A 26,588-nucleotide genomic window follows, 5' to 3' on the forward strand; every position below is an offset into this window, starting at 1 on the left:
AAAATAAATTTCCCATTGATTTCCATGAGATGATGATCTTGTATAATGGGACTTGATTCTCAAATTTAGCATTTAGATGGCTTAAATGCTTCTTAAAATACTTTGCAGAGAGAATAGGCAGACAGCTGGTGTATTTAGGTTCCACAGGTAGCTTGGCTCATGGCTGGTAATTGGACTTTCTGCAAGTCACTCAGCATTGCTTGTAAAGTGCAGTTAACATTCTCTGCGCTTAAAACTTAATTTTTATAGCAGAGCAGCATGCACATGCTGTTAGTTTTATTCTTTTATTTCCTATGTCAGAAGAATGCAGATTTAGGACAGAACAGACTGAAACATGGGTGCTCCACCACCTTGTCCAGTCATCTGCAGGACTTCACTGCAAACACCTTGGTTGGCTCTGCTTTGTATCGAGTTCTACAGTGATTTGAACGAAGCAAAAAAGGAGAGAGAGATGCTCTGACAATGCTGCTACTTAACTGTCTGTAAGTGTCCATCCAGCACAGCAGGAGGTGTGGCTCCACTCAGCCCACATGCCAGCTGCTCTGGGGATGGATTGCCAGTTCCCAGAGCAGCACACAGCTTATGAATGGCAGAGTCCAGTGAATGGGAGTTACCAACCACCACTCCCAGAAACAAGTCCTGTGCATAAAGCACAGCTCTGACACAAAACTAACTTCATGGTGGTATGCAAAACATTCCTCTACAGAACAAAAACTGGAGAAATGAACAGCAGAATGAAAGAATAGAAATACTCAAATAGGCTGTGAAACAGTATTTCTGAAAGCCATTAAATGCATATTTCTCTTCTAAGAAAACACATGAATATTCTGCTTTGTATATGTATAGTTTCATAAGGTCAGGTTTACTTTGATCCTGGAACAGGTTAATTGGAAACTTTTGTAAATACAAGAATAATATGAATCAGTCTTATAAAATTACTGCAAATTAAAAAACAAAAACCAGCCTCAAAGATAATGCAGATAATGTAAGCCATATAGCTATCTGAGAAAGCAGCTCTTAAAAAATGCTAGCTATTAGATGTTGCAGCACCTTAAAAGGTAATATTCAAAGCAAATTTACTTCAAAGGTTTCATTTTTAAAATTGCAAATGACATTTTGTATGGTGCCTAAGTACAAAATGTGTGTAAGAGCATTTAATCAAAACACCATCAAAATATCGTCCTGTGAAGCAACCAAGAATCTGGTACCAGACAGAAGCAAATGAACTCTTATATCAGATCTATTATTAACTCTGTTCTAGCAATGTTTTACAAATGCAATACTTTTGTTCTACATTCCACATGATTAAGACTAAGGCATAGAGTTGTGCAAGACTGAGTCTGCAAGATATTTATGTATTTTCATCACTGGTAGTGCATAAAGAATTACCAGAGTCAACGAGTTAAAAACGCTGTTTGCATCAGAACACTAATGAAAATGTTACCACACAGCTCATCCATACTTGTTATCATATATTCTTCACAATTCCACCCAAACCAACCAAAACACCCGCTGAGTTTCAGAAGGAAAAAATCTGCATCTGTAAGAACCTGTTTACATATTCATATGGCAACAGGGGAGTAAAAACAAGCGAGACATCAGCAAGGACTGAAAAAAAGCAAACTGCCAACAGGAGTAATTTTGCTCAATCTACAGATACATCAAATGGTAACATGAAACAAGAACCCGACCAAAGGATATTGTCACTAAAACCTTGCTCTATTATTATGCTACTTTTACTTGCACAATAACAGCAATACTGTATCAAATGAAAAATACTTTTTACAGAAGATCCTGGGGAGCCTATGAATGCACTTCTTGTATTCTTGCAAAGGATTAATTTTCTGAGACCCTGGATGAAGTCCGGATGGCTTTTTAAAAGACAGCTTGATGAACCCGTTTTACTTTACAAATGGTCTTTCTTGACAGATCATAACATAACTTGTTTAATCTGGTTTTGCATAATTCTCATGAAATATAGTTGAATTGCACTTTGACTTCAATTTTGATAAAAGGAAAAAAGTGAGCTCTGTAATAGAGAAATTCTTGTGTAAAAGAAGAAAGGCATTACTTCATAGTACTATACTGTATTGCAATATTGCCTATAATACTTGTAATACTTATAATACTAACACTATAATGTTTACTGCCAGGGGAAACATCAGTTTGTTTTGAGACTAGATTAAATAATACCATTAATGAACAAGTACAAATAGCTTGCAATAAAATCAGTAATATGCTTTATAATCTCTAACTTCTCAAAGGGAAATCAAACAAAACAAACAAACAAAAGGATCACTGAATTTGTACTGAATTCAGATCTCTTGATTCAAGTAATCCCAGAAAAGGAAATGAGATTGACTGAACAGTGCAGGAGTTTGTCCACAACCCAAGTAGAATTTCTCTGCATTTCCTACTCAATACAATTGTTTTACAGTTAGAAATGCTGTGAATAAATGGCATTGAGGTGAATAAATGGCTCTGAATGAATAAATAAGTTGCTTTGCAGCATACTTGTATTTTCCATTGCTTCAAGCATCTGTACACACTCAAAACACCCTAAAATTTCAGTTAATTTTCTTTTCTCAATATGAGACTTGACCTCCAAAATCTGTAGGCAGCTTTTAAAATCTTCATTTTAAAATGTTCTTTTATTGCAATGAAACCCATAACAGCCTGATTTGGAAAACATTTCACTAACCTTCTGAAAATGTAAAGAGCTGCCAACAAGAACACTATCATAATAACAGGTGATATGATCTTAAGAGCAGGTGTTAGGACAAGGTGTTAGCCTGGAAAGCTGCGAATCTCCTTTCTTTACTTTGCCTCTACCTACCTGAATTTAAAAAACAAACACACAAACAAAAAACCTGAATGGTTTAGTATTATCAAGTTCTATTACAGGTCTCTTGTAAAAACAGTTTCAACTGGCTACCAGTCTTCATGAAGAGCATTTAAAAATTGTCCATTGAAAACACTGAGGTGTATATATCCCCTGGGTGACCACATTTACAATTCTTTAATTTAAAGTCAAAAGTTCTGCTAACAACTGGCTTTTCAATATGATAATTTACATGCAAATAAAGTGCATACATAGGCTTTTCAGAAAGTTTTAGATAATTAAACAATTTGATTTATTTCATTAATATCACACTAATGCCCTGAGATTTATGTATGCTAGCTTTTCATGCAGGTGATTTTTCTGCAGCTTAATCTTCACTCTCTAAAGCCAAAGCCACTTGCATAGGTTTTACCATACTTTAGGCACATGAACTTCTCACTTTTTCACCTCATAGTGTATTTTATGGAACAAGCACATAAAACACAATGAATTTTTTTCAATTATAAAAATTTTTCACCTGAAACAATATTAGGTGCTATAAGCTCAAAGCAACTTGTTAGAAAGACAGAAATAATAGAAGGTACAACCAGATAATACAATGTCCAGAAACAGATTTCAATAAAGAAATTATAAGTCTAACCATGAGATGAGTGAGGTTTGGAACAGTCTACCAATAGGAACTGTGAGGAAGTAAAAAAAAAGAACAACCAAGATATATTTTACAAAAAAGATTTACACTTTTGCTTCTGAATGCTGATACTATGAACACTGCACTACTGTTCACAGTATCACTGGACCACTGTTGTAAGGAGTACAGAACTAACTCAAAGACACATAAATCCACTGCTTTAGGAAAAAAAAAGGACTCAATGATCAATTTATAAAAGCAATTTATATGTAGATGCCTTCCTGGTCACTGGGGTACAGATGTGCACAACAGAGTGTTGCAAAGTGGACTGTGGTACACAGTGTTTTACTTTGGCCCATGGTTTAGAGGCCCTGGTAACTCAGCTGCTGGCTCGAGACATGAAAAACCTGCACTAAAATAATTATGCAAACATGGCCCCATTCTTCCTTTTTCTATTCTGAAGAAATGCCACAAATGAGAAGAAGGCAGGCAAGAGGACAAATTCCAAGTCAAACACACACATACAAAGAGCCGTCTCCCCCAGGATGGGGAGGAGAGGCAAGAGCTCTCTGTGTGGGTGGCTCCAGCAGTCAGCTCAGGATCTTTTTGATTAAAAGACTCGAGAGAGATGCAAAAGTAATAAATCAGAGGCAAATCTCCATCAAAATTATATCTTTTTCTGATTCTTCAGAGCATGAGGCTAATGCTCCTTCCTGACAAATTCTGCAGGTCAGTTATTGTCCTGAAACCCGTTATTTTATGGTACTTGCCAAACACAGTCAAAAATTGTCTAGCTCTACACTAATGAACTGCAAGTCTGCCTGTAACAGAGAAATCCCAAAGGTGACTCAATCCACTGAGCCAAATTCCTGCCAGGCTTTGAGATCAATTACCCAGCATTATGAAAGGCAGGGGCTGCAAAAGCCATTAGAGAGAGGCAATTTCTACATGAAGAGCACTGAATTAGGGATGACATTTCAGCTCTTGCATTTACCAGTTTATGTCAAGAGGAATAACATTAATTACATTTGGATTTTGTTTTGTTTCACTGCAGTTGTGCTCTGTTCTGTGTTCACTTCTATTGTTAGTAGGAAGACTGGTGCTTTACAGATCTTTGATTTCTCTCTTGCCTATCCAGCAGGGATGTGAAAAAGCTTTTTTGGATCTTGGACTGCTAAGTCTAAGATCATTAACTTAGATTAATACATTACAGACTGCTGGTGAGAAGTGTGACAAAGTGGAAATTAAGAAGGCCCACTGTCACATTTCCTACAATGACAAAAAACCCCGCTAGGTATTTATAAAAGCATTTAGTTTATGCCTTACTTTCAGCGTGGGATAACAGCTGAAAGCATTTTAGCATATACACCTGGCCTCATTCCATGGCTCAGTATTTCCACCTGTGACAAGTCCATGTTAGCAGGGACTTGAAATAAAATTAGTAACTAAAATAATAGATTCTACTTCAATAGTTTTACACAGGTAAAATGTTATTAAGTTACCCCGTCCCTTAAGGGTCTGTATCTGTCCCTTGCTTATCACAAGATAAACTAAATCTTGATTTCCTGGGCTGCTAATTCAATGTTTATCACTTCATTAGAACAGAGCAATGCAGCCAACCCTGGCTGTCTTTCTTAATAAGTAGTCAGCTGCCTCCTTCTTGAGCACACTTTTACTCAATGCTTTGCTTCACTGTATTTTCAGAAACTTGTTCAAGATGCCCACTGTGCAGACAGCTTCCTGAAATCCATTTCAGTGAGATTTGCAGTGTGCTGAAACGTGACTAAAAACAGGGGATCCTTTTTTTTTTTTTTTTTACCCTATTTAAAAGCAGTTTATGCAATGTTAAGTAAATAAAGAAGTACCAAGTTATCCCTGACATGAAATGCCCACTTGCTTATGATGAGGTAAGAAACTGCTTTCCAGGAGTAGATACAAGTATAACAACACCTATTCTGGAATTACACTAAGTATATTTCTCTGACTTATCCTTAGGAGAAATGAATTTAGACAATATCTATTTTATTCCTTTCCACTCTATTGCCAGCAAAAGGCATCGGGGAGAGAAGGTGCTACACTCTTGTCAAGCTAGTCACAATCTTTATTCTGCTTCCTAGTTCAGACACTGAGGATGTGACCCTTCTTCCTCTATACAGAGAGGGAATTAAATTAATATATTCAACAACCCAGCCTTAGAATATTATTACAGCTGCTGGAAGGAACAGTAGAATATATACATACATGTTACAAAGAAAGTCTTCAATTATATTGGAAAAAAATCACTCCCCAAAAACCCAAATCATAAACATACGTAGATTACTCCCTTTCATCCCCAAATGCAAACCAAGATATCTTACCTGGTAGGCATCTAACTGTTCATCAGTAAATATCGTTTGCTTATTACCCATCTTAAATGAGGAATTCTCCCTCTCGGCAAATGCATCCCATTAGAAGTAGCTGGATTCCTCTGTATTGTAGGCATTTAGAGCATGTATACTCCGTGAGCGTGCTGAAAAAATCCCAGAGCCTGCATTGAACTGCTTTGGATTGCACCTGCCCAGTGAGGAAGGACACAGTCTGGAAAATCTTTGCAAAGGCTTCACCGGAGTGTGCCAGGAAGGAAAGTGTTAAAATCACAGGCAGGTGTCGCGCAAAACCCGGGATACCGATCTGCCCCTTTTCAGATGCTTTTCTAAGAGGCATACGGAGCTTTTCTGACCCAAACCCCGAGCGGCCGCTCCCAGCAGAGCGCAGTTCTCTCCTCCCTCGAGGGCTCACTCAGGGCGCCCCTGACGGCACCTCCAGCATTTGGAGCGGCTCTGCGTCAGCCGCGGCGCGGGCAGCGCAGCCGTACTGCCGGCACCCCGGGCTGCCCGGGAACGGGGGAGCGCACGGGCACCGCTGCCCTGCCTGCCCCGGGCTACCCGGGAACGGGGGAGCGCACGGGCACCGCTGCCCGGGGAGCCCCGCCGCCTCCTCACGGCCCCTCTCCCTCCCAGGAATACTCGTGTGTCTGCGCCGCGCCGAGCGGGGATGCGGGCTCAGCCCCAAAGGTACCAAACTGCCCATTACAGCACTGGACACAAGGACTCCCTCGCACATTAAATAAATTTTTAAAAGTCAGCAAGATTAAAGTAGTTAAACGGACGCTCTCCTGCCTCCTTAGGCTCAAGCAAGCACAGCTGGCAAGGAAAAACCTCTACCACAGCCTAAAGCAAAAGCAGAAGCGCCAGTAGAGGGCTCACGGTGTTGTTTAGCACACCACAACCCTACTGACGGGAAAGTAAAAAAAATTAAAAGTGGCTATGAGAAGCAGACAGACAAAATCATATTATCTAACATCTGCAGAAGGAAAAGCTCTTATAACAACAGCAGGAAGAAGTCTGAGTGAGAAAGGATGGCAACGGGGAAGAAAGATCCATTATAAGCTCACTTTCCATTCGGGCACATTGGAACAGAACAGGGTAAAATTTCCAACTTCTTTATTTGTAGTCTGCCAATGGTCATTATTTCCTCATCAAGATAGCAAGTTTAATAAAAACCCTTTCGGAATTATTGTGTGCTTTCCCCTACAGCCTCTAATGATCCTGGGCTGATAGCAGGATTGGATAATAGGAGTTCACTTTATCTTGGCATGTAACAACAAACATTTAAAAGTAATAGTGAAAGCAAATATATTGTATACGTAGTAAAAACATCCTATGAAGTGTGTTGGATATGTGGTAAAAACATTCTAAAAAGTGCTGAACCATAGACTGTTGTAAGAGATGGCTTATTCAAATTATAAGATTTAGAAATGCATGCAGGTTACACAGAAAGTCTTTAATTATATTGGAAAAAAATCACACAAGTTTGATTAGCTGCAAACCAGCACTGCCCTGAGCTGCAAAAATTACAAGGTATATCCCATATACAAAATAAATGCCTTGGGATGAGAATGTAGGCAAAAAGACTTATTAGCAATGAGCAAACATTAGAATGTAACATCAAAGAAATGCATTCTAGTAAGAGAGCATATTGCAGCACAGTTTCAAAATAAGAGGGAAGAAGCTACATTTGTAAGGAAAATACAAATGGAATGATTTACCATCACACCAAGAGAGCAGCAAGCATCTCTTCAAATATCACACAGTTGTACTGACTACCACATGACAAAACCGATCTCTGTTTTCCCAGCCACTAGTGCCTTTTTTCTCCTTTTCCCTGGTGTGTAGTGGCTTTGAGTTCCTATTATATTCCAAAAAGTTCTCCACAGGTAAGTCAGACCATTAAAAGGATTTTTAAAAGTCTGCAAAATACAGTATTTCAATTTTTTTTTGTTAAATCAAAACACCAACAATCATTAAGTTCTATAAGAACTTGCACCATTCTGAAACTTCTTACCTGTCCTCAACTCTGGATGAGCTCCATCATTGGCTTTAGGGGTTATAGGTATAATTAAGCGTGTTTAATATCGCTGATCCAGTGCTACTAAAACACAAGAGATAACAGCTGCTCTCAATCAGACCAGGCCAATACTGAGGCAAGTGATTTGCATGAAATGGCATTCCATTCACAGCCACCTACTTCAAGCTGCCTATCTCTGCAAATCAGATTAAGTATAAATGGCCAAATTACCTCTAAAGTCATTATACAGGAGTTAATCATCAGCAGGGGTGGATATGGCTCAGTATCTTTTATTCTTGTGATTCTGTATGCTTAACAACACCCCTACAGTGAAATGCTGACATCCATCTCTTCATTTTTCACCTGCTTTTATATCCCTGGCTGCTTCCCCTGCACCCTAGATATCAAATACATCAGAAAGTCTCTATCTTTTGAATCAAAATAACAGCAGTAAAATAGCAGCAGAGCTTGATGGGAAGCATTAACTAGGAAAGGCTTCCTTGTGGTTACAGTGTAGGCCAGAGGACTCAGATATAACTGGTAAGGTTTACACTGTACCAGCTAGCTCTTCTCAAGAGCATCACAGTGGTAACTACATCCCAGTGCACAATTACCTTGCTGTACCAATTGGGTAAAATTTAAAGACGATATAATACACAAAGTCTATTCCACTCCTATTTGTTTGTACATGTCAAAGTTCAGATGATCTTCCAGTTTACTCTTCTGGACTTCTGTCTATTCCTGTTTATCAAAGATTAGCTTATTTGCCAGTTGGGTGTTAAGCAAACTTACTGCCAGCATGTTGCTGCAACAAATCTATAGTTTTCAGTGTGCACAGCAAGAATTGACCTTAAATACTACCAGTACCACCACATTTCACTACATTTCAGTTTTTAAAAAACTACTTGCCAAATCAAGTGGTTTTAAGCTATTAGAAATAGAAAACAAACATCTTGCAATAGGTTGCTGATAAAATTTTGTAAGGATATCTAGAATAGTCTTGCCATTTCACTGCCCATTGAACCAGAGACAATGGTTAAATAGCCCCTGCTCATTTGCTTTAAAGTTTAAATCCCCGAGCAGGAAATACACGGTTATTCACGCACCCAGTGTAGTATTGGACAGCAAGATGCCTGTCAGCTGTGTTATAAACAATCAAATCTGCAGCCAAATTATCAAAAAATTTAACAAAGATTTATTAGATCAATAACAAAATATAATTTCGAAAAACCCACCACAGTCAAGGCAGCGTCAACTCTGGAATTTGGCGCTGGGTGAACCTGGATGTGACTGACAGAGTGCCAGCGTCTCCCCAGTGGTTCTTTAACGTTGTCCGGGAACTAATTGACTAGAAATAAGACTCTGTTCCCAGCCAGGGTGGTCAAAGACATGAGTTGGATTTGACACTATTTTATATACACTATATATAAATAGCATGAATTAACTCTCTCCCTATATATATAACAGCTGCCATGGCCTCGGCTGACCACAGCTGCAGCAGTTTGTTTCCACAGCCACAGCTCAGGCAGTGGGACGTGCCAGGCTGGCAGCTCCACACAGCCTTTGGTGCAAATTTCTCTGCTCTGAACTGTTGCAAGCCCCGGCTGTCACGGCAGATGATTGATCTCATTTATTAGGAGAGGTGTAAGCTTAATGGCCTCCAACAGACAGGTGAGAGTACCTTAAGTGGCCTCTGTAAATTATGCAGTGAGAATGCAAAGCCCTCACCAAAGAAGGCTCAAGCTGCTCTGAACAGCCCACTTCACCACAAGAGGATGCACACAGAGTTTTAACAATCACGTCGCAGATCTGCTGCTCTCACATACTGGTTTGCTACAGCTTTTAGTCGGGAAGAAAGGAACCTAGGAAATTTCATGCCTGTTACACAAGTATGCCAAAAACTTCCCTCTCACACAGACATTTCCTTGCAGAATAACTGTTCATAAACAGTTACTCTGTTAGCAAAAAGAACAGTTTTGATTCAGAGGGGCTGCCTGTGCATTTATTCTGTTGTTACCTTGCACAAGTCCCTAGGGCCCACTGCTACTGCAGGTGTGAGGAACCATGATCACTACGTGCAATGGGAGAAGTTCTATCCTCCACTGATGCTGTAAAAATCCCCCCTGAGTTTTAGGATTTGTTTTATTTACTGGAAAGCTAATCAAAATTCTGTTTGCATAAAATAAGGAAAAATAATAACATTCACCTTATCCAGCTGCTGTGGAGCTAAAAAAATAGTTCCTTAAAGACGCTACAGAGCTACAAAAAAATACGATTGCACGAACTATAAATAAAAAAATGAACTGTAAATACACAGTTATGAAAACCTAAAATATATGAAAAACGACAGTTTTTGCTACTGCAATGGGTTAAAAAGTTGTTTTTCCAACACACGGTGGATGGGAGGATGCTCAGACCCCACTGAATTTGTCTGGAAGTGATATGTAAGAGAAGGCTTCATGGTCTTGAGCTCTGTCTGAGGAATGAATAAACAGCTTGAGAAACATGCAAGACTCACGTCTCTCAAACCAGGGAAAGCTGCCGACTTCGCTATGAGGAGCGGGAACTTCTAGGGAGTTTTAATGCTAAAGAAAATAAACAAAAAGGAAAACCTTGTGTGACAATGTGTTGGCTTTATGACCTTATCTATCTAGCTTTAAAATGCACCATGTTAGAAAAGGGACGTTTCTGAGAGCATTTTGTTAAGCCTAATTTATGCATAATAAATAGAAATTACCTTTTTTTTTTTTTTAAGTTGTTTTACACAAGTCAATGTCTTGCCTCAGGGACAAAATAATAATAAAAGTAATGGTTTCCTTAGCAGGCTAAATGTAATACAATTAATTTCCCCATAGGGAGTGACAATATAGGGATCACTAGGGGAAAGACAGTATTGTATCCTCACGGGCATTATTACGCAAAATAACCACTCATGGGTTTATTATTGTCTTGTGCAGCCCTTCTCAGATCCAAACCAGCCACTGTTAACGCCTTACTACTGTAGCATTATTATAGTAACACCACAAGACCTAGACAAACGGGTGTTGAAAACGTGTAAAAGAATTCTCCACAATATCTCCCCTTCCCCCACTTTTCAATCCAAGCGCAACCTAACAATGTAGATACAGATACAGTCACGAACACAAGAAAGCAACATGAATCTATCTGTTCGCTATGTATATTGTTACCAATACTGAGCTAAGTAACTAGAAAGGCTGCTAATCATCATCTAATTCTATCACCAAAAACCGGTACGAAATTAGTCTGAGACAAACATCAAATTTTAATGTTGCCAATTGTAAGAAAGGTAGGAGAACTTTTTAAAAGCGGCCATTCCCAGAGGTAGGAGCTCAATCTGCTTTACTTCTGGCCTTAGCTGGAGCTCGGTGCTTTTCTCCCCGGAAGGCCCCGGCTCTCCGCCGCCCCGGGCGGGCCGGTCCCGCGGCTCAGGGACACCGCGCCCTCGGGGCCCCTCACTGCCCGGCCGCTCCTCCAGCTGGCACGGCAGCAGCTTGGAAAAATATCGAGCCGAGTACCTCAGAAATGGGGGCAAAAAGAAGCATTAAATTGTCCCAATTTCAACAGCTTTGTTTTTAACACTTTAAAGTACATGAGCTTAGGAGGCTTCTGAAAAATCTGGCGTCTTTCCTAACAACTATTATTATTCCCATAAACGACCTGCATCCTCCGGCGGCACCAGGCCGTCCGCCTCGGCACTCCCGAAGCGGGAGCTTTCCGGCAGCACCTCCACCGGGCCGCGGGATAAGGGCCGGGGAGGCGGCTCGGACCGCCTCAGGCGGCGGCGGGCGGGAGCCGAGGGGCCGGCTCGGACCGCCTCAGGCGGCGGCGGGCGGGAGCCGAGGGGCCGGGGAGGCGGCTCGGACCGCCTCAGGCGGCGGCGGGCGGGAGCCGAGGGGCCGGGGAGGCGGCTGGGACCGCCTCAGGCGGCGGCGGTCGGGAGCCGAGGGGCCGGGGAGGCGGCTCGGACCGCCTCAGGCGGCGGCGGGCGGGAGCTGAGGGCCGCGGGCGCTGCCGCAGCGGCGGTCCCGGGGCGGGGCTTCGCGGAGCGGGGCGGGGCCGCCGCTCCCCGCGCGCCGGTTCCGGTTTAGCGGCGGCCGCGGAGCTCTCGGGCCTTGGCAGCCGCGGTGCCCGGGCGCGTCATGGCCGCGACCGCATGGATGCCCACGGTAGGCAGGGGAACGGGCCGGACCCTACGCCGCGGAGCCTGGGACGCGCCCCGGAGCTTGGTGGCGCCTGAGGCGCGGCCGCCCGGCCGCAAGGTCGCGGTGCCGCCGGGCCCTGGCAGTGCTCCGAGGGGGAATGGCCGCGGTGCTCGGGCCGAATGGCGGCCCCGCGGCGCTGGCGGGTTCTCTCCTTCCTCCTCCCCCTTCCCCGGGGCGGCTGCGGGAAGGGGCCGTAGGGGCCGTTGTTCGAGCGGGCCAGGCCGGGGGGGCGCCGCACCATCCCTCGGAGCGGCCTGCGGAGAGGTCGCGCCGTAGAGGTCACAGCAGCGGCGGGACCACCGCGGCTGCGGGCGGCTCCGGGTGCGCGCCCGGCAGGCAGCACAGCCGGGAAACGCCATTCCCGCAAGGAGCCCGCGGCACCGGGCACTGCAGAGCCGCTGGGCAGAACTGCTGCTGGGATCTGGCCGGCCGCTTTCTGGCCCCCACACCTGCCCTCTGGGATTTACGGCTCTGAACCATTCTGAAACACGGGCGTTATCCCGGGGCTGTCACGGAAATACGTTTTTTTGCCTTGAGTAAATGAAATTTATTTTGTACCTTTAAATAATAGCCTGCTTGAGGCAAAGTCATTCGGGCCGCCCCGTTTAACCTTATCTGCTAAAGTAAGGAGGAACTCTCAAGAGCTAATCATGACACGTGACTTTAAGGTCAGAATGGATCAGTTTTCCTTGGGTGGATTATTTGTTGGTGTTACCCATGTTGAACTTCAGTATATTGTACTAGGCCCATGATTTCTGACACGACAGACTGTGCTTTTCCATGGCTGTTGTGGAATGTGAATCCTGATTCTATATGCAGGACCTGTACCATGAGAACACTTACCCTGTACAGTCAACTTTACATTTTCAGTTGATTGCTCTGCCTTCATCCTCAACCATAGGGCCTGCTTTGGTAAACACTGCTTGCCTATTGCAGTGACCTTGTACATCTCATGTGGGGCTACAAGTAAAAATAGATCTATCTTAGATTACTTCTCGCCCAGCGTTCATTATGAGAATGATATTATTTTATAATATATTAACTTATTATATTATCATTACAATACGGGAATTATATTATTTCTAGTTGTTTCTGTTGGTACCAACATAGCTTGTTCCTTTTGCTACACACCATTCTGGCAGTAAAGAAATAACAAATGCAAGTGGGACAGGAGAGGAATATGAATTGTCAAAGTAATTTCTAGCCTGATAGCTACAAACAGCTTGCATATGTGGGTATGGCAGAATTGAAGCAGTGTGAGCAGTTAGAAATCTTCTGGCACTTAAGTCCCAGAGGCATCAATAGTCCTAGAGAGGAAGTTAAGATTGAGAGGCTGTGATTTTTCTGCAGAGTAGTGATTTTGTCCATGGTGCTCAGCTGGACAAGAGTGCAAGCTTAGATACCATCCTAGTTTTGAAACTTAATGCCAGTTCAGAATACTCAGAAAATGTAATTCTTTGAGTGTGATGTGTAGACTTGTTGGTATGATGAATTTTGTCTTCAATGTGCATTTCGGTTCCACTTAAAAAACTGTCAGGCATGAAGAAGGCAACAGTGCAACACCTACAGGTATAAAAGGTAGAACAAAATTCACCACAGTTGGAATGGAAGTGACGCTAAAATGTAAAGTAGTTTTGGAAACATCACCTAAAATGTGTAAAGATACTGTCCAACCAGCTGCTGCCAGTGAAATATTTGATTTTTCACTTTGCTTTCCACATGTTTGTCCTTAGCATATGATGTATTTAGTTAGAGTTCCTGCTTTGCCTGCATGTTTGCTTCCAACACATGTGTGTGAGGGCCCCAGGCGGGACAGCAGCGTGGGGCAGAGCGCGGCTGTCCTGGGCTCACCTTGTGCTAAGAATACCCACCACTGCAACTTGGCAAAGCACTGGGTACTCTGGTTTCACTGGGATTTTTATACAAGTTCGAGATAGGAGATTTAAAGCAATATGACTTTAAAAAGAAGATTTGCTGCAATATTGTTAAACTCTTAAAATCACGTTTGTTCAGTAAAAGCATCTTTTTGGTTTGGATTTTTGCAGGTTTCTCGATTGCTAGGTGCTTTCAAAAGCCAAAAAAAGGTGACCAGAAGTTTTGGTAATGCTGTGAGTATAATAGTCCCATTTTTTTCTTTTAAGAAGTTTCTCAATAAGCGGGTTTGGAAATTTATAAGATCACTGTTGTTATTCTTACGTTCCCAAAAAATAAGGGCCAAACAAGTGAACATGCATGCTCTTAATGCCATCTTGGATTTATATCAGTTAATCACTGTCATTGGCAATTGCACATCAATGTGAGAATATAAAAGGCTCTAGCAAAAAATAGAAGTGGTGTGGAAAGTTTTCACAAAATACAGACATAAGCCAGTCTTCTGGAATTCATCTGGGAATGAGCAAATATATATTGGGCAAAGTAGAAAGATTGTTGAGAAGCTTCTCATTTTCTTTCTTTTGCAGACTTCCCTCTAAGCATTAGATTTACTTTACTGCTTCTTTTAGAACTCCTTGCATCTAAAATTCTGCCTTTTCAAGGTCCTCTTTAAACTATCTTAGACGTAGTGTATTTCCCTGTAGATATTTTACCTTTTTTGTGTATGTACCTTTTGAAGTGCCCATGGGCCTTCTTTTTGGTGAAGACAGGGACAGGGCTCAGCACCCTTAAGCAGGACTTAATCTTAAAGATGAACTGTGGCTTTTCATGATAAGTTTTGTAGAACAGCATGTACAACAGTTAGAAAAGAAACTGAAGAATCACATATACAGTACAAAAATCAGAAGGTGAGGCACCCCTGGTTCTACTGAAAACACAAATTTCAGGCTCAGGTGGAGCCCTGCAGTGCTCACAGACAGCACTGTGGTATTCTCGAGGCATTTCATCAGGGACAGCTTGCTCAGCAGCAGTGTTCTTTTATCTGAAGCTCTGCTTTTTTGTTGTCCACAGTGAATTTCTTTGGCTCAAAAGTTTAAAAAATTAATCAGTCAATATATATTGAAGTTCTGGCCTGTGAGTTGATTCTGTTGGGGTTTTTTCAAATAATGTATGTGAACTGCCTTTTCTGTAGGTAATAATGAGCCCATAAAAGCTGTTGGATCTCTTTAAATAAAACAAAATGAGCACGTACCCTTAGAAGAGTGATCATAATTTTTTTTTCTTCAAAAAAGAATACATTCTTCCCCTGCTATTTGTTGAGCCTCGGCTGTGCATTTTTTTTTACTTGTTCGATAATGATAAAAGAAACAAAACTGAGGACATATGAGAGGTAAATAAGTTGGTATTGTTTAAAATGGGTCTGAGATTTTTAGGAGGTCACTTGAGAAGTTTAGCTTGGCATGACCTTTTTATAAGGTGAATGTAGCTTTTCATACACATAATCATTTCTAGCATGTGTCAGTATCATGCAGCATGTTGATAATATTGTAGAAATATGTGGAACAGAGCCATAACTAGGTAGTTCAACTTGCTCTCCAGATTTCCAGAGGAAAGCATGCTACGTTAATTTAAGGAGTACTGAGCAGGAATCTGCCTTTCACATTCAGCCTCTCTTGTGGAATAGGAATAGGTAGTAGGCGAATTTTTAAACATTTCTCTCAAAACATTTACACACTGTCTTGGAAAGCAAGCCAGTCCTTCTCTTGTCCAGGACTGCTGTTCTTCATAGTGAATATTTGGTAAAGGAAAATTTATTTTCTTTTCTAGTAGTTATTTGGTTCCTACAACACATGAAGATGTTTTCTATGTAGAAAACAAACATTCATTTGTTGTACTACTGATATTTCTTTACCTAGGTACAAACAGTAACTTTAATCCCAGGAGATGGCATAGGACCTGAGATTTCTGCTGCTGTCATGAAGATCTTTGATGCTGCCAAAGTAAGTCATATTTGTCTTGCTATAAGCATTGCAAATTAAACTACAGAAAAAATATTAATTAGGCATATTTAAAAAAGCTTAATATCTCTTTTAAGAGATTAAATCATATTTAAGCTATTCAAACTTTCCACTAGAAAGAGTTTGAAGCTTCAGCTAATAAATGACAGGAATGTGATAGCAAGGCACAGCTTGAAACTGTTAGCTGACAGAAGAGTAGAGACTTGAAAGCAAATGCTGTGTTTGATTTTTGGAAATACGAACTCAGCGTCATGTGAAATCACCTTGTTGATGTAGTAATCCTGAGCAACTGACAGAGGATGTTCTTTCATTTATTATGACTTAAAGGGCAGGTCAAAAGTGTGTGGGAAAGGACTGGCTCATTTTAGCAATCCAATTGCTGTGCTGCCAAACACATTCACTTCAGTGGGATGAAAACTTACTGTATCCAGGAACTCTTCTCTTACCTATCTGAGAAACTTCACCAGAGCTTGTCAAGTTTCCCTGAAAGGAAATACAGCTCTTCAGGCAAGATGCCTGTTAAATTGTTCCACATTATTAACAGTACTCAGGCATATTCCCTTTGTATTACAACTATCCAGCATGGGTTTGAAAATGCAAAGTTTCTTTGATGATGTATCTTTTCTTTTGTGGTCATTCCTGATGAAATGAATGGGTGGCAGCCTGTCTCCACTTAAGAGTCCTGTGGTGAATGCAAATTCAGAAAGCATTGTGGAGCACATGCAGATTTCCAGTGAGATAACCGATACACATCTATGTCATACGCAGTCTTCCAGTCAGTGGGGATGATGAGTCCTCCATGAATTCAGCTTTAAAATGTTGTCTCTTGTATACAAGGAGCTCAATAGCTCTAAAACCTTTCAAGAAATAGCACTTGTGTATATGACACCTAGGGTGCCATTGTGGTATTCACATTTTTGATTATTTGCTGCTCACACTACTTAATTTCCACTTAATTACATTTTTCAAAAATTACTTTAGTTCAAGCCCTCACTCACCAGAGAAAATACTGTTTAGAAAGGCCTGGACAAAATTCCTTACACACCTTCTTGTGATAGTTAAAACTTAAAGCAAAGTCATGACATTAAAGTTAACATAGAGTGTGTGTGTTTAGGCACCTATTCAGTGGGAAGAGAGGAATGTTACGGCTATCCAAGGACCAGGAGGGAAGTGGATGATACCCCCAGAAGCCAAAGAATCCATGGATAAAAACAAAATGGGATTAAAAGGTATTTTAGGGGTTAATACACAGATATTAAAAAACTCTTGTGTTTGATGTAAAGCCAAAGTTCTTCCTCTGGGGGACAGCCTGTCAGGCACTTGTGTGTAGTCTTGCTACAGTCCTTGCAGGAAAGGTTCATGCAATTTCCAAGCCATAAGTTTGATAGTTATTGTGGTTGAAATTCGGTACATAACAACCTTTGGACTCTCTGCAGAAGGCATTCCTAAGATACACAACAGTATGCAATGACTGCGTTACTAATGAGCAGTACCTTTTTATATTTTAATGAATACATTTTGTAAAATCTGTTCCATGTAAGGCTCACAGTTTGGCCTTTACCCAACTGATGAATGTGCCTGTGCGGCGTAGCCATGATATTTTATGAAAAATCCTTTCCTTGGGATTTTAACTCCTGAGAAGCTGAGAGGCCTCAGGAACAAAATGTAAACTTTTCTCATCTGCTGCAGTGGAATGCAACAGGTGGATCTGGGATTGGTCTCATCTGGTTGTTTCCAATTAATGGCCAATCACAGTCCACCTGTCTCAGACTGTTTTGGTCAGTCTGAACCTTTGTTATTCATTCCTATTCTATTCTTAGCTAAGCCTTCTAATAAAATCCTTCCTTCTATTCTTTTGGTAGAGTTTTTAATATAATATATATCATAAAATAATAAACCAAGCCTTCTGAACACAGAGTCAACTTTCTCGTCTCTTCCCTCCCCCGAGACCCCTGTGAACCCGGTCACAGTGCAGTAGTTGACAGAACAGAGAATTCCCAGCATAAGGGTTACAGGAATTTGGAGATGCTCTGTAGGAGTCCAGCTTTCCCTAGTTTCAGCTCTCAGATCCATGGCGGGGTTTATTTTCTCGGTCATCCTGTGTACCTTTTTTCCCCTGTAGGGCCTCTGAAGACCCCAATCGCTGCAGGGCACCCATCGATGAATCTGCTGCTGCGCAAAACCTTCGACCTGTACGCCAACGTGCGCCCGTGCGTGTCCATCGAGGGCTACAAGACGCCCTACACGGACGTGAACATCGTCACCATCCGCGAGAACACCGAGGGCGAGTACAGCGGCATCGAGCACGTGGTGGGTGCCTCTGCTGCCTCTGCTGCCTTTCTGCCTCAGCACTGCTCGCTTGGCCCATCTCACTGCAGTTCAGTGGGATTTTTTTTGACGTTTGGCACCCATAAAAAAGTTTCTCCCTTGTGAAATGCATTCTGCCTCACTCCGAATTCTGCTGCTTGGTTCCGAATGGAAGAATGAACTTGCACTGCTGATGCACTTCTGTCTTTCAGATTGTTGATGGGGTTGTGCAAAGCATCAAGCTGATCACGGAGGAAGCCAGCAAGCGCATTGCAGAGTTTGCTTTTGAGTATGCCAGAAACAATCAGAGAAGCCACGTGACTGCTGTGCACAAGGCAAATATTATGTATGTTGACACTTCTTTTGAGAGAAACAAAAAAAAAAATCCCCCAAAATTTAATCATAAATAGCTGCTTAAGTCTTATTCAAATGTGAAACTTCTGCTGATGGCACTTGGAGTCAGTAAAATGGAAAAAATTCAAGTAAATGCCTCCTAAGAAAAATGGGCAATACTGATTCAGTATTGACAAGGCTGAGGTAATAGTGTACCAATGTTCTTATTAGACAGTTTGTAGTAATCCTCCCAAACCTCTTACTTTAGAAACTTTTAAACAAGGAAAATTAATTTTAAAACTGAGGATGAAAGTGGCTGGTGTCTTTTGCAGTTTCCACACCACTTAAAACTGAACTGAGTCATAACACATGTGATATTATGTGACATCACCTTCACAAATTCACTAAGCCTTTCATAAATGAATGTAAGTCATTCTGAGAATTAATGTATGCTGTTTAAACTACTGATACAGAAGTATTTTAGGAGGGATAAATAGTCACAAATCAAGTTTCTGAATTCTAATTAAACTTGCATGCAGTTTTCCTTATCTCCAGTAATGCTTCCTTACAGTAACTGCAATATTCTCTTGCTTGTCTAATTGCAGGAGAATGTCTGATGGGCTTTTCTTGAGAAAATGCAGGGAGGCAGCAGAAAACTGTAAAGATATTAAATTTAATGAAATGTATCTGGATACTGTATGTCTGAATGTGAGTATTTATGTTTTAGTTGTGGTTTTGTTTGTTGGTTTTTTTTAGTTTAAATTCTTAACCTGAATTAAAATATATTTCCTTCTAGATGGTTCAAGATCCATCTCAATTTGATGTGCTTGTTATGCCAAACTTGTACGGTGACATCCTCAGGTATGGAGATTTTCACTTCAACTCCCAACATGTAAAATACTGCTGCTTTCCCAACAATCATTGAGGTCTGCAAGCCAGATCATCTTATGCACTCAGACTTCTTAACAGACATTAACTGCTTCGGTTATTAATATACTAATGGGAGGGGCTATATGATGAGAATGTATTTTTATTTTAACAAATCTGTTTCTGCTTATGGAGGCTATGAATATTGTTCAGATGGGGCAGAGAGAAATTTCTCCAAATGTGTGAAGAATATAATGGCTTACATTGTAATAGAGAATGAATGCCTGGTTAGATATTGGAGAAAAACTTTTTCATCCTCAGCACTAAAACAGATTGTGTAGGCTGACTGTGGGACTATGATGTACACAGGGAGCTCATCATACATTTAAATCAGTCTGCATGTTCACTGAAGAACTGAATGTGTGGCCTCTTAATATTCTGCCAGCTCTTGGTTTATGTATTACTTTTCCTTACTGTCAAATTAAATTTTATATTTGAATAACATTCATTAACTAGAGGTCTTCGTGTCTTGAAGGCAGAACCTATCAGCACACATTTTCCATCTGTAAAATTATCAGGTAGAGTGTAAATTCCATGAAACACCTGTAAAATGAAGTGTTTTAATCTGAACTATTAAATGTATTATGTAAAATAGTTTCTTCTCACACCTCTAAGGAGAGATTGAGAAAAGATCCTGAACTGGAATTTTTATTTAGGAGTTTGACTATTCACATGTTAGAATCCATCTCCTGATTTTGTACAGATAATAAATTTAGAGGTAACTTATGTATAAAAAGAAATGGTTCTTACGTTTCTCTTAAAACAGCACTCTCTCTGTGATAGTGTGCACACTAAGAAAAATTAGATTTCTAACTAATGCCTCTTGTTTAAGAATTGGGGAAGGTGTGCACAGGGCCCTCACAGCAGCTCTTGTGAGTATTAACTAAGAGAGATCAAGTCAGAGGACTCTCATCATCAATACCATTTCAGAGAGTTCATTATCAACCATTTTAAAGTTATCACAGAAATGCCATTAAAAAATTCATCATTCTAAAAATTTTCAATAAATTTGAGTCTGTTCTTGAAGAGGACACTGTCATCACTGGGTGAGGTCTCACCTGCTGCTCTAAAAGTATGAACAAAATGCCAAGCAGATTCCTTAGACTGAATAGGTCTGAATAGGTAGAAGACAATCTCTTCTCTTTAAGTATTAAATACTTAGAGTGAAAAATGCAGACTGTATTCAGTTTTTCCCCAGGCTCTTTGTAACTTAAGTGCTTTATTTTAGCTTAAAATACTGCTCTGCAAAGTCATCCAAACTTTTCGCCTTGTTAGTCCTAAGCTAAGGACTAACTTAGCTTAGTATGAGCCAAGTTTGTAGGCAATAATTATGTAGGGATGTGAAAATAACAGAGTTTTAAGAGCTTTGTTAATCAGTGTGTTCAGCTCAGGAGTTACAGTATGATGACAACAGGCACAGTTGGTTTGTTGTTCCCCATGGTAATTTTGGTGCAAACCAAATGCAAATTGCTTATATCTGATGATCTGCTAATGTCAGACTTGTGACCTGCAGGCTGTTGAGTAAAGAGGTGAAAAGCTAGTCTGGTGAAAACATTCTTTAAGCTGCACACAGTACACCACAAAACCACCAGTAATACACCTACCCAAGCAAAATTCTTCCACATTTTTAGAAGGAATTTACATATGAAAAGTAGTTCTGGGCCCCTTCAGAGGAAGTAAGATTTTGTTTAGTTACAGGGAACTGTACATAACAATTAGTTTTTGAGACTTCTACACAAATGCTGTGCTTCTAGTACTTCTTATTGGGCCCGTGTCTTATCAGCTCTATTCTAGTATTTGGAATTTCTTTTTAATTTTCCTTTATTACATTATCTTCTCTAAGTTCTAAGAATTTTCCAGTGTTCTGATGGGTACAGGTGGCTGACAGCGTCTGTTCTTTTTCTGTATTATTCTCAAACTGTACAGGTGTATAAATTAAGTTATAGTTGCAGTTGATTGAAAAAATATTTTAATATCTTGCAGAGAGGAAACTGTATTTGGAAAAACTCATGGACTGTTTAATTTGGTGGTTGGGTTTTTTTCAGTGACTTGTGTGCTGGACTCATTGGGGGTCTTGGAGTAACACCCAGTGGAAACATTGGTGCCAACGGCGTGGCCATTTTTGAATCCGTAAGTCTTGTTACACACAAAGGGAGATCGGTAATAACTTTGTCTCACCTTGAGAATCTGAACTTTTCCATGCCATACGATGTGGCTGACATTTATCTAACAAAGATCTTCTCAGAACTCTTTTTTTTTACTGTGAAGATACTCAAGCATTACCCTGAGAGACTGGTTAAAGTAAATATTCCATGTAGGTTTTTTGCATATCCGTTTTTTGGCCGATACTTTATTTTCCCACTTTTTCATATAATAAATACCCTCTATGAAATAGAACTTGATGGGCTCAACTTAAAGGTATTAGATGACATCTTTGAACTGAACTGTTTTGATCCTTGGTATCTCCTTTCTGCTGACTGTATCACAGCAAATAAGTCCTGTTTTAACACGAAGACCGGGGGCTCAGGTTGCCTGCACAATTGCCTAGGACATTTTAATCAGCCCTAATGACATAACAGTTTACTGTCATTTCCAGGTTCATGGAACAGCACCAGACATTGCAGGAAAAGACATGGCAAATCCAACTGCCCTCCTCCTGAGTGCTGTGATGATGCTGCGCCACATGGGAATGCACAAACATGCCTCCAAGATTGAGTCAGCTTGCTTCGATACAATTAAAGATGGAAAGGTAACATGTGGGTGTGCAAATAAATGCACTGAATTCAAATCATATCGTATCAAAGCAAGAATTAAGATGGAAGATTCACAGCGGGGTGGGGGATGGCCTGCTGAGCTGGCCTGTTCCATGAGCAGTGCCACTGTCCTTCCCTGACCGTAATTATTTTATCTTTGGTGATATTAAATATGCCCTGCTGTAATAAGGGGACAGGCTGTAGCATTCCTTTTGTCTCAGCAATGCTTATCTTAGATTTCCACTGCTTAATGAACTCCAGAATAGTGAACTGGATGGCAGTTTTTCAAAAAGGGGTCAGAGCTTTAAGTAACTCTTAGCATTTCACTTACACACTCATTTGCCTTTCACAGGCTTCATCTTCCACTTTGTTTATAGCATTTCAGTACTGACTGTAATACTTCTGTTTCTGTTTTTTCAGCTTAATTATTTTCTTTTTTCATTCTTACTGCTTTTACTCATTTTTGACTAAAAAAGAACAGTTTTTATCCAGTATTAACTTTTTTCTCTGAGGATTGTATATGTTTCTCTTTGGAAGAGAGTGTCTTCAGATTAGTGACTCAAATGGGATATTGGGGGGAGAGGGTGCTTATGCTCTGAAACCTGACAAATTTGTGGTCTTACCATTATTTGTTCACTCTTCTAAATTCATGTCCATCTCTTAAAAACATAGTTGTCAAGATTTTGAAGATTGCAGTTAAAGAGGATTAGCTAGTCATGCTGGTTCATTTATTTTAGGCAGGACCATGAGAAGCTGCTTTGTAATTAAAAGTAACAAGAATGCTGAAACCAAAAGTTGTCATCATTTTGTAAGTTTGCAGCTATCTTGCTGTATGTAGGAGCCAGTTAAAAAAAAACTCTAAAGAGGTGCTCCCATAAAGTTCCCATTCACTGCTCTGGAAATGATATCCTCCATCAGCAGGTCAGTAATTCCATGGAAGATAACAGTGCAAGTTTTGTGACATGGCTACTTACAATGTTGCGATGATATGCTCACAATGGAGACAGTCTCTTCAATTGAAAAGCCCCATGCTGCAATTTAAATTACGAGATCCTAAAATAGTAACCATGATTGCTTCTCTTGCTTGTTATTCCTCCCTTCCCCTCAACAAGTTAATTAAGATATGTGTGTATGGGAGGGAAACTAATAATTTTAATTATCTCCTAGAGTGCTTTAATCTAGCTAGGTTGGACAAGTAATATTGCCCACTTTTTAATTTTTATTTTATTGTCTTCATGATGCCAGACAGGAGTTGTACTTGATGAAAGAGATTTTGAACTCTACATTTCCTCTCTCTTAAATAAATAAAGCAAATTTTGAGAATTGTTAACATGCAGCATTAAGAGTTATGTGTGCTTGTTCTGCATCGGTTTTGTTAAGAAAAATGACCAAATATTTCTGAATTACTCTCAATTAGTTGTCCTTGTGCTGAGCCTTCATATATGAATTTTACTTCCTAAGGACAAACTTCTTACTGAAGATGTAAATACTTAATCATTAATTACACTGTTAAAGCACTCTTTAGTGCTTTGACCACACACACTTTATTCCTGTAGTTAGGATAAAATCATGTTAAAATCACATTCAAATCTGGTAACATTATAAGTACCTGATGGATACTCAGGTTTTCTCTCCCTGCACAGTCCTTTATGCAGAACTCAAACTTGATGTATTCCTGCTCACCTTATTTACCATCCATAGACAAGATATCGCGAGAGCATCCAGAATTGTTCAGAGACAAGACTGGCCCCATAATACATTTCAGTAACATTATTTTTTTCTTTCTTTCTTTCTTTCAGGTCTTGACAAAAGACTTGGGAGGCAATGCCAAGTGTTCGGAATTCACAGAGGAGATCTGCCGCCGAGTACAGGACAAAGACTAAACCTCCTGCTGCTGCTGCTGAGGACTCTGGAAGGACATGTCACAGAGTACAATATGTGTAACCTGATATCCACATGCATAGAGTTTGCTTATCTCTTGAGAGCAAACTTTTTAGCTGAGGCCTCTCCATTAATAAATCTAGTCCAAATGGCTACAAATGATGCTTGTGCCTGCTTTCGGTGCACTTTTCCAAGTGCTTTGTTTTATTTATTTTTTTCTATTTGGTGAACATTTTTATGTAAGTGAATTCCTTTATTGGCACTGTAACTGTCTAATATTTTCCATTTTAATTAGAGGTTTTACTTTCCTCATAGAAAAATTACGCAAACAAACCAGTAATAGATTAGTGAAATATCAATGCACCTTAATGTTTAAAACCTACTTTATTGATCTTGTTGAAATTAAAAAGATAGGTTGCCAGCCTAAGAGTAGCACAAGATGATCTTCATGCACAGAAACGGGTATAAAATAACTTAAAATAGCAATTTTGTGTTAGAAGCAACAAGAAAACGACTTTAATACTCTGGTGATTCATGAAATACAGCCCTGCCCACAAAAGGCATGAATTAAGAAATACAAAATTCTAGAGATTTAATCTATTTCTGTATTTTAAAAAAACCTACAACCATTGACAAGGGGTGAAAATTAATGCTGAAGTAAAGTTACTTTTCAAATCTATATACCAAAATAATTCTACAAGTTTTCCTCTCTGAAACACACTTTGCAATAGAGTTCTAATGAGGGCAAACAATACAAAATTACTTCCACCTTATATTGTGAGAAAAAAGCATAAACTTTGCAAATTTACACTAAATATTTCATGACTTCAGCTAGAGTGCTTTTTGTGTTGTAGTTTCTGCACAGTCTGTTCAGTGTGTCTTGCTGTATTGACTAGTAATTTTATTCTAGAACCTGAATGTAAGAGACAAGTCCTAAATGGATTAAGACAGATCAGCGGTTTGGCTCTGGTGCCTGTGTTCCAGAAATACATTTCATCCCTATTCAAGGGGATCTGAATCTATTTTTTCCTTGCTTACTAAGCTTAATGGGTGCAAAAGCAACTCGTTGCCCTCCCTTCCCCTCCCCATCAGATGCAGATTGTCACTCTGGTCATTCTGATCTGTAACTATCAAGGTATTGCTTCCATTCCTGCACCTGACAAGTAAATGTGTATTTTCATACTTGTTAGTATAGCACAGGATTATCCCTCCTGCCAGAAGCAGACTTCTTACAGCTTCATTTTATTAATAGAAAGTAACTAAGTGGAGTAATATCTAGTCTGACTGTTTAGGGCTGGGTGTTTCAGAAGTAAAACGACTTTAGAGTAACAACTTCTTGTGTCACTCTCTAAAGTAAGCATCCCAGCTTTTTTATACGGTCTAACAACATGCTGGAGGAGATTTATTCCTCCCACACTCAGCTTTTTGTGAATAGGGCAACATTTCTTTCTGTGTTTTCCCAGCTGCTGCTTCCTTGTTTCCTTCAGATTAATATTGTTAAAGAAATTCTGAATTACCATTGCGCACAAAATGGGGAAGAATAAACTTTTCAAAGTCCTATCGCTCGTTTTGTTTTTATAATCCTAGGCCGCTGCTTTGTCTTATATATTGAGCTGATTATTGATACTTGCAACAAATCCTAGGTCTGTAAGATGTGTGAGATTGGTAATGGAACTTTTATGGAAACCTTATCCTGCTCTGCATCATTTCTTTGTCTCAGTAAGGCGCTGTGGCCTGCCTTGTCTGTGTGAGCTACTAGAGCTGTCTGCCAGAGATCACTTACAGCACACCCTTTGGACAACTTCATACCAAGCATTTCCTTCTCATAGTATGATTTATTTTGCATATGGGTGAGAAGAATGCAGCCCACATTTGTCAGAATTAGTGCAATGTGAATACTGAAACATGCAGATACACACAGACAAACACTGCTCAAAGAATAGCACTGTAAACAATTTTAAAGAAGTTTCTGTAATAGCATTTTAATGTGAGAGCTCCTGAAGCTATTTCTTTGTGCCTTTCAGTCTTAGGGAGCTATTCCCTACTTCTTCTGATTATTTGTTTTTATGAGAAATAGTAATGCTTATTCCAGCATGGACTTAGGAAGTGAACTGCTATGTTCACAGAAGTCTGAATTCTAGGCATTACAGAAACAAGAATGTCTTCAGGTTCTGAAACGTGTTAGTGAACAAGAAAGTGTTCTCTGGGAAAGGAAAAAACATCCCAGCCCTTCTGATTTTTTAAAATTTTTAAAAATAATTACTACTGGAGTGGTATGACATTTTCATTAAGCATTACTGCTATCTAGCAAAATATATCGTGAGCTACAGGAAACATCCTGTAAAACAAAAGAAAAAAAAAAGAAAAATGGAAGACTGTATAAAAAACTTGTTATGTTTCAATCTAGAGGAATTAGTT

General features: G+C 40.1%; 2 protein-coding genes across 4 annotated transcripts in view; one reads left to right on the forward strand and one right to left on the reverse strand.

Annotated features, from left to right (window-relative positions):
* LOC311158484 (calcium and integrin-binding family member 2-like) overlaps window positions 1-26,588 on the reverse strand; it is a gene marked incomplete at its 5' end in the record, with an annotated part of 86,836 nt that overhangs the window by 27,229 nt on the left and 33,019 nt on the right. For 2 of the 3 annotated variants that reach the window (XM_084213900.1, XM_084213899.1), the window contains one exon: window positions 5,828-5,878. In XM_084213900.1, coding sequence (XP_084070026.1) covers window positions 5,828-5,878 — 51 coding nt within the window. Of the gene's footprint in view, window positions 1-5,827; window positions 5,879-10,062; window positions 10,083-26,588 lie in introns of those variants that run through there. The other variant, XM_084213898.1, reaches the window with a different exon arrangement.
* On the forward strand, window positions 11,886-25,728 carry IDH3A (isocitrate dehydrogenase (NAD(+)) 3 catalytic subunit alpha). The gene is made up of 11 exons (XM_084213878.1): window positions 11,886-12,043; window positions 14,125-14,187; window positions 15,868-15,951; window positions 17,084-17,198; window positions 18,092-18,279; window positions 18,489-18,622; window positions 19,215-19,317; window positions 19,406-19,470; window positions 21,582-21,666; window positions 22,133-22,285; window positions 24,089-25,728. The coding sequence occupies exons 1-11, from the start codon at window positions 12,017-12,019 to the stop codon at window positions 24,170-24,172; spliced, it is 1,101 nt and encodes a 366-aa protein (XP_084070004.1). The 5' UTR covers window positions 11,886-12,016; the 3' UTR covers window positions 24,173-25,728.

The sequence above is a fragment of the Fringilla coelebs genome, assembly GCF_963513975.1.
Source record: "Fringilla coelebs genome assembly, chromosome: 12".
Taxonomy (NCBI): Eukaryota; Metazoa; Chordata; class Aves; order Passeriformes; family Fringillidae; genus Fringilla; species Fringilla coelebs.

What these genes read in the sequence shown, in the direction of transcription:
- IDH3A (XM_084213878.1), top strand. Translation starts at nt 12,017, where the DNA reads ATGGCCGCGACCGCATGGATGCCCACG. An exon ending in GTGCACAAGGCAAATATTAT is followed by an intron (nt 18,623 to 19,214) that starts GTATGTTGACAC and finishes GTCTAATTGCAG; the next exon opens with GAGAATGTCTGATGGGCTTT. An exon ending in ATACAATTAAAGATGGAAAG is followed by an intron (nt 22,286 to 24,088) that starts GTAACATGTGGG and finishes TCTTTCTTTCAG; the next exon opens with GTCTTGACAAAAGACTTGGG.